The sequence below is a fragment of the Sapajus apella genome, unplaced genomic scaffold (assembly GCF_009761245.1).
Source record: "Sapajus apella isolate SASKATOON/1434 unplaced genomic scaffold, GSC_monkey_1.0 scaffold28, whole genome shotgun sequence".
NCBI lineage: Eukaryota > Metazoa > Chordata > Mammalia > Primates > Cebidae > Sapajus > Sapajus apella.
The window spans coordinates 24,982,291-24,995,690 of NW_022436968.1; the positions used below are offsets into that span (position 1 = coordinate 24,982,291).

The 13,400-nt window shown below is 39.6% G+C and overlaps 1 protein-coding gene across 3 annotated transcripts in view; it reads left to right on the forward strand.

Moving 5' to 3' along the window:
• CCDC173 (coiled-coil domain containing 173) overlaps nucleotides 1-13,400 on the forward strand; it is a 43,241-nt gene that overhangs the window by 9,329 nt on the left and 20,512 nt on the right. For all 3 annotated transcript variants that reach the window (XM_032293039.1, XM_032293040.1, XM_032293038.1), the window contains 2 exons: nucleotides 1,172-1,345; nucleotides 1,443-1,636. In XM_032293039.1, the coding sequence (XP_032148930.1) occupies nucleotides 1,172-1,345; nucleotides 1,443-1,636 (368 nt within the window). The remainder of the gene's footprint in view (nucleotides 1-1,171; nucleotides 1,346-1,442; nucleotides 1,637-13,400) is intronic.

A 13,400-nucleotide genomic window follows, 5' to 3' on the forward strand; every position in this document is an offset into this window, starting at 1 on the left:
TCACGAGGTCAAGAGATCGAGACCATCCTGGTCAACATGGTGAAACCCCGCCTCTACTAAAAATACAAAAAATCAGCTGGGCATGGTGGCGCGTGCCTGTAATCCCAGCTATTCAGGAGGCTGAGGCAGGAGAATTGCCTGAACCCAGGAGGCGGAGGTTGCTGTGAGCCGAGATGGTGCCATTGCACCCCAGCCTGGGTAACAAGAGCGAAACTCCATCTCAAAAAAAAAAAAAAAGGCAAAACACTAAAACTTTTAAAATAAATATCTTCAGGATATCAGAGTAAGTAAGGCTTTCTTAAGACATAGACAATAGGACCAGTAAGGAAAAGGAAGACCTTATATGACATGAGGATGAGGAGTGGAGTCCTCAGAGTTATAGAAGAGCATATAAAATATACAACTATTGGTTTGTTAAAGCAGCAAAAGTAGTAAGATATATATTTATTATGTAACTGTAAAGAGGAACTTTAGAAGTAAACAAAGTAAACTAATAGTGGTTATCTTAAAATGAGAGGAGATTGCAGATTGGTTGGAAGGCAATACAGTCTGGATGTGTGTCCCCATTCAAATATATTGAAATGTAATTCCCAGTGTTGGAGGTGGGCCTGTTGGAAGGTGGTTGGATCATGGGGGCAGATTTCTCAAGAATGGTGTAGCACCAACCCTGCTGGTACTATCCTTGAAATAGTAAGTGTGTCCTCATGAGATCTCATTGTTTAAAAGTGTGTGGCACCTCCCTCCTTCACTCTCTTGTTTCTGCTCTGGCCATGGCATGCCTACTCCCTCTTTACCTTCTGCCATGATTGTAAGTTTCCTGAGGTCTCTCCAGAAGCTGAGCAGATGCCAGCATCATCCTTCCTGTACAGCCTACAGAACTGTGAGCTAATTAAATCTCTTTTCTTTGTAAATTACCCATTTATGTGAGAAGAGATTAATACAGAAGGAGAAGTTCATATACCTCTTTAATATTTTGAGATTTTGAACCATGTAAATATGTTACCAACCTAAAAAAGTCAGTCTGAAAAATTAGCTTGTAAGTATAGCCTCTATTTTATTAATAAAATATTACAAATACAACCAAAACAATATCTCAAATTGTCATAATGTTAAATTGTAGTAAAATTAAATTGACAAATAAAAACAGAAGATTGTGTTTGTCTTTTTACAGGGAATGAAAGAACAGAAACTTGAAGCCAAAAAGAAGCGTGATGAAGAAATAGAGGCAGAAAGACAAATTCTTGATCTGGAAGAAGAAATATACAAACAAGGAAAAAGAAAAAAGGCCATTGAAAATGCAAAGCAGTATCAATTTTACCAGACAGAAAGAGTGAAAAACTTTCATGTACTACTTGGGTTTTCTTGTATTTTTATATATATTTAACATACTTATACATAATTAGGCATCATTTTCTTAAAGTACTATAATTTTTCTTTTGTAGTCAGGACTTCTTCTTAGTAGAGTTATGAAGGAACGTGATGCCCAGATTGAATTCCAAAAGAGTAAGATAAAATCAGATAAAAAATGGGAGGAACAATTGAAACTCAACATTGAAAAAGCTTTTAAAGAAGAACAAGAAAAAGCAGAAAAACGGCATAGAGAAAGAGTGGCTCTTGCCAAAGATCATCTAAAACAGTATGTATACATCAAATACCTTTTTGTACCTTTCTCTTTTTCTCATAATGGAGGTAGCTTTTTTCTGATTATAAAAATAATACATGTTAAGTTAATTAGTAGAAAGAATACAAAAAGGAGGTTAAAAATCACTATCACTTTCTTACCCAGAGATTATATATTGGTTATTATTGTCATAATAATGCAATATAATAAACAACCATACAGTCTAGTGGCATACAAAAAAAAAACAAAAACGTGTTTACTTCTCATGCATCTGGGGGTTGGCTGATCTAGGCTGGAATCAGCTGGGCAACTTTTCTTTAAGCTGTAGGACTGGCTGGGTTTGCTCATTGTTGTGGGGAGGATTCTGAACCACTCCATGAGTATACATTCTGAGGTTCAGGATGAAGCAGCCACCCAGGGAAACTTTTCACAGAGATGCAAGAGAGCAAGCCCAAGCTTGCAAGAACATAGCTAAACCCAAAGTCAATGGACAAGGAAGTATACTTGGACTACCATCAATCTAACGCAAGTCACACGGCCAACCCCGACAACAACAGAACAGAGAAGTAGACTTCCATGAGAGTGAGGCAGGAAGGGAAAGGGAGTGAAGCTTTGTTGAACAATAAATCTAAACTACCACAGGAAGTTACTATTGTTGTTTTGGTGTATAGCCATGCAGAGTTTTTTTTTTATTTTAATGATGGAGGCATCAGGCTTATTGAAATATAATTTGCATTCATTAAAATTCACCTTTTAAAAAGTATAGCTGCATAACTACCACTGAAATCAAGATATAGAACATTTCCATCACCCCCAAAATTTTTCTCATGCCCTTTTGCTGTAAGTTCTCTCCTACCCCCAGCCTCTGGCAGTCATTGAAACAGACATTTTTTCTGAGCATATGTACTCACATTTTATAAAATGAAGTTTGAACGAGCAGTATTGTCTTATTACATGCTTTTATCACATACCTGTATGTCATATGTATTTATCAAAATCACATTGTGTCTAAATGACACAGACATCAGTTATCAGAATATATATATTGCCAAATTGTGTAGTTTTCAGTTCAGTCCTTAGTAACATGGGAAGAAAAATGTTTGGATTTATTGTAATTTTTTTCTTTGGTAGTATAGAAATCTAAAGGTTTGTACAAGTTAGGGACAACGCCATTGGCAAAGGGAGGCAAGTATTTGGCCAGTGAATCACTTGTGTTTGAGAAATCTCTCTTGTTATATTGGAGCTCAGAGGTGGCAGTCAGATTTCTAGCAAGCTACCTTGCACAAGACAGCCTGTGAAGGCAAGTGCTAACACCTTCACAGGCTGGCTATCTACTGACAGCCTTTGTATCTAGGCTGTGTTTCGGCCACAGCATGTTTTTTCCTTGTAGTATATCTCAGTAGGTTAGAGGTTCAAGCTGGTATAGGATTTATTTTAGTTATTTCTTTGGAATATCTTCAGTGCAGTCTAGAAAATGTTCATCAAACTCTGCGGTCAGCATAAATTCCTTTACTTACTTCTCGTGGTGGGCTTTGTCCTTGTGGATGGTGACCAAGTGTTACTTATCCTCACTGTACTCTCAACTCTCCTATTTTCATTTGAAATTTTTTTGAAAATTCGGTTATGTTGATAAGCAATGGAACAGAATTTCCCGCATTAGATTGGTTGCATTGTGGGGAATTAGGAGAGGAAGGATGTTGCGATGGTTAATATTACATGTCCACTTGACTGGATTGAAGGATACCTAGATGGCTGGTAAAGTGTTGTTTCTGGGTGTGTCTGCAAGGGTGTCACCAGAGGAGATAGACATTTGAGTCAGTGGACTGGGAGAAGAAATCCCACCCTCAGTGGGGTAGGCACCATCCAGTTGGCTGCCAGCACAGCTAGAACAAAGCAGGCAGAGGGTGGGCTAATCTTGCTTGCTGAACCTTCTGGCTTTCTCCTTTATCGGTGCCAGATGCTTCCTTTGCTTTTCATGCCCTTGGACATCAGATCCCAGGTTCTTCCGCCAGTACACTCTGGGACTTACACCAGTGCTCTCGGGCCTTTGGCCACAGACTGAAGGCTGCACTGTGAGCTTCCCTGGTTTTGAGGCTTTTGGACTCCGACTGAGCACTACTGGTTTCTCTCTTCCTCAGTTTGCAGAGAGCCTATTGTGGGACTTCACCTTGTAATCATGTGAGCTAATTCTCCCAAATAAACTCACATATATACACACCCTCTTGGTTCCTTTTCTCTGGAGAACCCTGACTAATAGAGATGTTCAGCATGTGAACCTGGGTTGCCGATTTGTTTCCAAAGTCCTACAGCTTAAATTTAATAAGAAACATTCAAATCTGTAATTGAAAACAACATAGGAAATTATAAACCCATTATTATATATTTGTTTAAGTATATGAGTTTACAAACTGGATTCTGTTGAATGTTTATTGATGTATGGGTTTTATGGAATTCAGAATGCTTGTTACTTTAAAACACTGTTAGGAATGGAGATGAGCCTATAAAAAGCCTCTTTAAACTAATAGAAATGGAATAATAGCACTGATATTAACCTGAATTGGGAAGAGAAGCATGTAGTAGAAAAGAGATGCAAAGGCGAGTTTCTTTCCCCTTTCTTGAGTAAGAGTTTAATCAGGAGCAAAATCGATATTCCTTCATTCATACAAACATTTATTGAACAACCTCCATTTGCCCCTGTCTATTCTAGTTATTGAGAATACAAAGATGAATATGATGTAATCTTCTTAAGAAGTTCACAGCCAGGTGCTGTGGCTCACGCCTGTAATCCCAGCACTTTGGGAGGCTGAGGTGGTTGGATCACTTGAGGTCACGAGTTCAAGACCAGCCTGACCAACATAGTGAAACCCCGTCTCTACTAAAAAAATACAAAATTAGCCAGGCATGGTGACACATGCCTGTAATCCCAGCTACTCAGGAGGCTGACACAGGAGAATTGCTTGAACCTGGGAGGTGAAGGTTGCAGTGCGCTGAGATTGCGCCATTGCACTCCAGCCTGGGCAACAAGAGCAAAGTTCTATCTAAAAAATAAATGAATAAACATAAGTGTAGAGGGTGTGTGCAAGCATATAATACTGGTGTCTGACCCAGTCTAGAAAAGGGTTTTCAGAAGAAACTAGCTCCTGCACCTAAGTTTGAAGAATGAATAGTAATAAGCCATGCTAAGCGTGGGCTATAGAGGTATTTTAAACACAGGTGAAGGCCCAGAGTGGGATAGAACATGGTGGATTTGGAGAACTAAAAGTAGTCAAGATGGCTGTAGTATAAAGGATTAAGGGTGCACTGTGAAAGATAAGGTTGGAGAGAGAGGCTAGGATCAGATCATGATGTCTTGTAGGTCATGTGCCTTAAGGTCTGCCAAAATTTGGAATGACTGTCTTCTTTGAGCAAAGACCATATTTTTATTCTTTTAATCACAAAGAAATGGAAATTGCAGAATACCAAGAGGCAAGTCTCTTTTTGCTTGCCCTATTAATTGTATTACCAAGTGCTACCTTGTGGTGACTTAAAGTATTTCCACACATTCTTTGATACTCCTTCCTTCAGAGGATGGAGCCCAATTTATTTCCCTCTTAAGTGTGGCTATACATAGTAACTCATTTCTAAGAAATAGAATGTGTCAGAAATAACGGTGTGTGACATTTAAGTTTAGGATATTTAAAGGCATTGTGGCTTCCTCCTTGCTGTCTCTCATGGATTGCTCATTGGGGAGCCTAACTGCCATGGTGTAAGGATACTTGGGCAGCTCAATGGAGGGATCCATGTGGCAAGGACCTGAGGCATCCTGACAACAAATATGTGAAAATGGATTCTCCAGGCTCATTTAAGCCCTTGGATGACTACTGCTTCAACTGGCATCTTGACTACAAGATAGTTGAGAAGCATCCAACTAAGTCACTCTCAGGTTCCTGACTCTCAGGAATGGTATGAGGTAATAAGTGTTTATTGTTTAAAGCTATTAAGTTTTAGAGTAATTTGTTACTCAGTAATAGAAAACTGAAACTCATTACACAGCTGCTGGCCCTGTGCCTGAAAGTGAAAATTTTCACATACTTTCTAAACAATCTATAGGCTCCAGACCAGGGAAGCCTGTGCTGCTGTGGGGCTTTGACCAGTATAAGAGTCTTTTTGTGACTCACAGCCCCTTGGGCATGATGGGGATAAGACAAATAAGATACCACAGTGACACCAAAATCCTCAAATAGAGGAATTTTGACCAGGAATCTTATACATAATTATTAAAAAGAAACAACACTGTATCTACAGCCACTGTATAGGCCTTCTTTGTTCTGTAAATAGGTAAGCCTTTCTCTAGGAACAGACACATAGACTTGGCTTAAGAAAACTCACTAATTACTGTCGGTTAATCCCATCAGCTACACACACACACACACACACACACACACACACACACACACACACACAGAAAAAGTGGTCATAGGATAGTTTGCATCACTTTTCCCTGGATAAAGATTATCTAGGGAGAGTAGGGAGAAAGAAGAGGGCTTAAGTGATCTCATCCGTTTTACAGATTTAAGTGCCATCCTAAATCTGACGGCTCTAGTCTAGACCATCCCTTTGAACCCCAGCTTCACATATACAGCTGCCTCCATGGTATCTCCATTTCAGTGTCTCATAGTATCTCAAACTTAAAATGTCTACGCAGAATTATTGACTTCCAGCGGCATCTTTATCCAACCAGTGTTTCAAACCAGAAACGTAGGAATTCACCTTGGTTCCTCATTTTCCATTATCTTCCACATCAGATCTCTCTGCAATTCATGTTGCTTTTTTTCCCCAAAACAAATCTTGAATTTATTGCTATCATCTAGTCCAGGCAACCCTCATATATTCCATGGGTTACTGTATCAGTCTCTTAATTGGCCTCACATTATTTATTTGCCAAGTTCTTCTTTATTTATCACCCAGAGATATTTTATCAAGATGAAAATTGATCATATTATCATTCTACCTTAAGCACTTCAACGGCTTTCCATTCAACTGAAAATACAATGGAAATTTTTTTTTTCTTTTTTTTTTTTTTTTTGTTCTTTTTTACAATGGAAATTTGATATCCCCTGCAAGGCCCTGTGTGATCCAGCCTGCCTACTTCTCAGCCTCCTCTCTTACCATTCCTTCCCCTTAGTTATGATGCCTCTGTTACACTGACCTTCCAGGGCTTTGAGCATCTACCAAACCATTCTTGTCTCATGTTTTCTCTACTGTCTGGAATTTTACCCTTCCATTCATCTGTAGACTTTTTACCAGCTCTGGGAGGCCTTCCTGTCTTAGAATTCAACTCTGTTGAAAGTTATCTAAGTACCTCAATTATTACGCTTTTACTTAGTCTCTTATTTCTAAACAACACTACAATTTGTAATTACATTGTCTATTTATAGGCATACCTTGTTTGATTGTGCTTTGCGTTATTGTACTTTGCAGATATTGTGGGGTTTTTTTACAAATCGAAAGTTTGTGGCAACCTTGCATTGAACAAATTTATCAGCACCATTTGTTCAACAGCATGTCCCTTTATGTCTCTGTGTCACATTTTGGTAATTCTTGCAATATTTCAAATTCCTCAATATTGCTATATCTATTATGGTGATCTATGATCAATGATCTTTCATGTTACTATTGTAATATCTTGAGGTCCCACAAACTGCACCCATATAAGATGGCAAACTTAATTGAGGAGTATTGTGTGTGTCTTGACTTCTCTACGAAGCACTGTTCCCCTATCTCTCTCCCTTTCCTTAGGCCTCCTTTTTCCCTGAGACACGACAATATTGAAATCAGGCCAGTTAATAACCTTATAATGGCCTCTAAGTGTTCAAATGAAAGGAAGAGGCGCATATATCTCACTTGAAATCAAAAGCTAGAAATGATTACGCTTAGTGAGGAAGACATGTCAAAAGCCAAAATAGGCTAAAAACTCGGACTCCTCCACCAAACAGCCAAGCAGTGAATGCAAAGGAAAAGTTCTTGAAGGAAATTTAAAGTGCTGCTCTAATGAACACACAAATGATAAAAGAGCCAAACAGCCTTATTGCTGATATGGAGAAAATTGTAGTGGTCTAGATAGAAGCTCAAACCAGCCTGACATTCCCTTAAGCCAAAGCCTAATCCACAACAAGGTCCTAACTCTCTTCAAGTCTGTGATGTCCGGAGAGGTACGGACATTGCGGAAGTGAAGCTAGCAGAAGTTGTTTCATAAGGTTTGAGGAAAGAAGCTGCCTCCATAACATAAATGTGCAAGGTGAGGCATCAAGTGCTAATGAAAACGCTGCAGCAAGTTTTCCAGATATGGCTAAATCACTGATGAAGGTGGCCACACTAAACAACAGATTTTCAGTATAGATGAAACAGTCCTATAGTGGAAGAAAATACCATCTAGGACTTTCATAGCTAGAAGAGAAATCAATGCCTGGCTTTAACACCTCAAAGGGCAGGCTGACTTCCTTGTTAGCAGCTAATGTAGTTGGTGACTTTAAGGTGAACCCAATGCTTATTTACCATTCTGAAAATCCTAGGACCCTTAAGAATAATGCTGAATCTTTTCCGCCTCGGCTCTGAAAAAGGAACTACAAAGCCAAGATGACACCACATGTGTTTACAGCAAGGTTTACTGAAAATTTTAAGTCCACTATTGACATCTACTGCTCAGAAAAAAAGATTCCTTTCAAAATATTACTGCTCATTGACAATGCACCTGGTTATTGTCAGTGAGCATTAATAAGAGCTCTGATGATTTCAGGTATAACCTTAAAACTAAAAAAAAAAAAAAAAAAAAAAAAAAAAAAAAAAGAGGTCTGATGATGTACAGGAGATTAATGTTGTTTTCATGCCTGTTATCATAACATCCATTCTGCAGCCCATGGATCATGAAGTAATTTAGACTTTCAAGTCTGGCTGTTAAAGAAATACATTTCATAAGACCATAGCTGCTATAGTCCTCTAATGGACCTGGGCAAACTAAATTGAAAACCTTCTGGAAAGGATTCAGCATTCTAGTTGCCATTAAGAACACTTGGGCCAGGTGCAGTGGTTCATGCCTGTAATGTTGGCACTTTGGGAGGCCGAGGTGGTTGGATCACGTGAGGTTAGAAGTTCGAGACCACCCTGGTCAACATGGTGAAACCCCGTCTCTACTAAAAATATAAAAAATTAGCCGGGCATGGTGGCGCATGCCTGTAATTCCAACTACTCGGGAGGCTGAGGCAGGAGAATCTCTTGAACCCAGGAGGCAGAGGTTGCAGTGAGCCTAGATCACGCCATTGCACTCCAGCCTGGACAACAAGAGCGAGACTCTATCTCAAAAAAGAAAAAAAGAACATTTGTGATTCATGGAAGAAGGTTAAAATATCAACATTAATAAGAATTTGAAGAAGTTGATTCCAACCTTCATGGATGACTTTGAGAGGTTCAAGACTTCAGTGGAGGAAGTAACTGTAGATGTGGTGGTAATAGCAAGAGAAGTAGAATTAGAAGTGGAGCCTGAAGATTTGAGGGAATTGCTGCAATCTCATGATCAGACTTGAATGGATGAAAAGCTGATTCTTATGGATGAGCAAAGAAGGTGGTTTCTCGAGGTGGAATCTACTGCAGGTGAAGATGCTGTGAAGGCCATTCAAATGGAAGCAAAGGATTTAGGATTTTACATAAACTTCATTGATAAAGCAGCAGCAGGTTGAGAGGATTGACTCTAATTTACCAAGAAGTCTTACTGTGGGTTAAATGCCATCAGACAGCATTACCTACTGCAGAGAAATCTTTCATGAAGAGCCAATCAGTATGGCAAACTTCATTGTTGTCTTATTTTAATAAATTGCCACAGCCACTTCAGCCTTCAGCAGCCACCACCCTGTTCAGTCAGCAGCCGTCAATGTCAAGGCAAGACCCTCCACCACCAGAAAAATTCTGACTTTCTTAAGGCTGAGATGGTTGTTAGCATGTTTTAGCAATAAAGTATTTTTTAATTAAGGTATATACATTTTTTAGACATGTTGCTATTGTAGACTTAATAGACTATAGTAGAGTGTAAATATAAGTTTTACATTCAATGGGAAACCAAAACATTTGAATGACCTACTTTATTGAGATATTCATTTTATTGCAGTAGTTTGGAACCATACCCAATATCTCTGAGGTATGTCTGTACTTTACTTGTCAGCTTGTTTTTGTTTGTCTCCCTCACTAGACTGAGCTTCTTGAGTGAGCCATGTCTGTTTATTCACTGTAGTAAAAATTCAATAAATACTAGGTAAATGAATGAGAGGTCTATGGATTAGAGAAGAGTTAGGTATAATTATTAAGTCCCTACCATATGTAACTGAAAAGATGATGGTACTGTTCACCAAAATAAAGAAAAGAAACCAAAAGAATCAGTTTAGAAGAGGAGGATGATGAATTTGGTTTTAGACACAGAGAATGTGAAGTAGCTATGTAATAGCCAGGTGATGATGCCTAGTGGGTTGTCTCTATAAGAATCAAGGTAGGCTGGGCATGGTGGCTCATCCTAGCAGTTTGGGAGGCCGAGTGGGAAGAATCACTTGAGCCTAGGAGTTCAGAGACCATCCTGGGTAACATGGTGAGACTCCTATGGAGTCCTAATTAGGGAAAAGGAGTTTGGCTGGTGGGAGCAAGAAAAAGCAAAAGATGATGCAAATAAGCTGTAAATCTGCCTTTCTTCCTGGTCCAGGACACACAGCCCTTCTGTACAAATAATTCACAATCTTCCTGTGCCCAACTTCCACCAGCCATCTACAAGTAAGCTCACTGCAACCTTGGTGTTATCAGTACTGCACAAAGCCCTGCTCAGCATACAGTATAAACAGTATCCTGTAAAATCTCTAGCAAGCCCTGTTTCCTTGCAGTCAGCCTCTTTCTTGCAGACTGCTCACTGCCTCCCTGGCAATGTATTTTTATACTTTCTCTAATAAATCTGCCTTTCTACAATTGTTTTGGTAAATTCTTTTACCCCCATATCAATAGCCCATCCTTCCTCTACAACAACTGCATCTTTAAAAAAAAATGTTTGCTGGAATTAGTTGGGTGTGGTGGGGCATATCTGCAGTTGCAGCTGCATGGGAGGCTGAGGCAGAAGGGTCACTTGAACCCAGGAGTTTGAGGTTGCAGTGAGCTATGATTGTACCACTACGCTCCAGCCTGGATGAGAGAGTGAGACCCTGTCTCAAAAAAAAGTTTTTAAAAATGAAAGAAGCAAAGTTGTCTGTTGTAATAGAGAGAGAGCTCACTTTGGATGTCTGACTACTGTCCTTTTTTTTAGGCTTCACCCTCACTTCTTCTTGGCCCTGTGTCTGTACAGGCTGATAAGAAGGCTCCTGGAACTCTTCTCCTCCTCTTTTAGCACCAGTGCTTAATTTCAATCCCCCATGCTCAAAAACTTTTCCTCAGTCCCACCTCTTAGCAATAATAAAGGCCCAAACCCACTCCCTCTGCTCTGTCCAAGGCAATCAAGACCTACTTATGCCTGCCCAGCTCTTCCCGGGAGTCCCTCATGTGAGTAATACTTTCTACCAAGTTTTCTGGGGATATAGTGTCATCAACCTGGACATCTGAACCAAATTTTGGGCAGTGGTCTTTCTTGCTTTTACAGGAGGACTATACAACATCTATATAAGCCCAAGAATCAGATCTGTGCTAGATGTACAGATTTGGAAACTTCAGAATGTGAATCAAGGATAGCAAGGAGCTGACTCAAGGATAGCAAGGCATATGACATATTAACTCTGATTGCCAGGTAGAGGCTGCCCGATGCATTGGTTGCGAAGGACCAAGAATCGGCAGGAAAGAGTTCTGTGTTGGTTGCTGACATCTGTGTTGGGAATGGGAGTTGGAAGTAACGATATGAATGTTATGTATTTCTTCCTTGAACTAGAGGATCTCAAATTTACTTCAACAAGTTAACTTTGCATTAAGCTAAATTAATGGCAGATAGATGAGAAGTCTATTCAAACTACCCAAACTAAGGAAAAAGACTCTTTTGACAGCTAATTAAATTTTTAATTATTGTGAATTATGTAAGTCACTGGCAATATATTATCTTTCAAGTGACTTTAGAGAAAATTTTGTTATTCTCAATAGGTAAATTTTTTGCTGAAATGATGAATTATTCAATGGATGCACAGTTATAATCTTAGTGATTTCTAGATTTGTTAAGAAACGTTAAAGTTGAAAATTTTTAAAGTATCTTGTTTTCCCTTAAAGTAGCAATTTAAAAACTTCAAAAGCTTCTGTTCTTAGAACTGAATAAATCTCTTCTTATAATGTTCTTCAAATCTTTTTTTTTTTTTTTAATGAGACAGAGTCTTGCTCTCACCCAGGCCAGAGTGCAATGGTGTGATCTTGGCTCACTGCAACCTCTGCCACCCAGGTTCAAGCGATTTCCTGCCTCAACCTCCTGAGTAGCTGAGACTACAGGTGGGCACCACCATGTCCAGCTAATTTTTTTTTTTTTTTTTTTTTTTAAGTAGAGATGGGGTTTCATTGTGTTGGCCAGGCTGCTCTTGAACTCCTGACCTCAGGTGATTTGCCTGCCTTGGCCTTCCAAAGTGCTGGGGTTATAGGCATGAGCCACCACACCAGGCCATGTTCTTCAGATCTTGACTGTTGACTTGTGACTTTGCTCCTAGGAGATTGGTAGATATAAAATATTAAATAGTTCTAACAAAATTTTGGAAACTTGAGGTTTTTTTAGGGCAAAGATAAACCTTGTTTAGCATTGGCCAACAGTGATCTTTTTCTTACATCCTCCTAAAGAGAGTGACTCTGACTCTAAAGCTTATTATTCTGCACAGATGAATCAAGTAGGAATCTCCTGTCCTGGATTGGCTTAACAGTAACAAAGTGAACTAGTTGGCTCACTTAACTGTATAGTCCTCCATGGCATAGGGGAAGGAAATTTTCCCTTCCCGGAAGCTAAGTGAGGAGACTCCAGTAAAAAAATGTTTTCTCAATTGGGTGCATGTGAAAGAAAGGTTGACTGGGCACATTGGCTAAGGCCTGTAATCCCAATGCTTTGGGAGGCTGAGGTGGGAAAATTGCTTCAGACCAGGAGTTTGAGACCAGCCTGGGCAAACATAGCAAGAGCCCATTTCTATAGAAAAAAGTTTTTTTGTAAAGAAAAAAGGGTTTATTTCTTAATCATTCATCTATTTAGGTGGTTTGTCGACCTACACTATGCCTACCTGTTCAGGAAAAAAAAAAAGCAAGAGAGAGGGCAGATAGAGTAGTGACAAAGCCTGTATACTTGAGGTTTGGCTGCCAGATGAGGGGCCTTTGAGACCTGGAGTCTGTAATTATTTGATTAATAGTAGGAGCTCCTATTAGTGATGGTGGTGGGGCTTATGGACAAGTTGAAGAGAGGCAGCAGGAGCTAAATTGCCCAGATCAGGACTCTGCAGTGAGGTGGACCCTCAGGGATCTCTGAAGAACTCACACATAAGTTCTGAAAGAGCCAGGAAGGCTCATCACTCAGAAGAAATTATCGGCTAGTCGGTATTGGCTGGAGAAAGCATTACAACCCAAGTGGTCAGTTGAGTAAGGAGAACTTTCTTCCTCTCATTCCATCAAAACCTGTTCCTTGAGAGGCTAGGCCCACTGTTTACATAGCATCATCTAGGGCTGAAGTTGGGAAGCACTAGGGATTAGGAACCTTTCTGTAAAATAATGTCACCATTTCTTCTTACCGTCATCCCATTAACTGGTTCTTTCTAAAGGAAAAGAACGCTTACTTGGG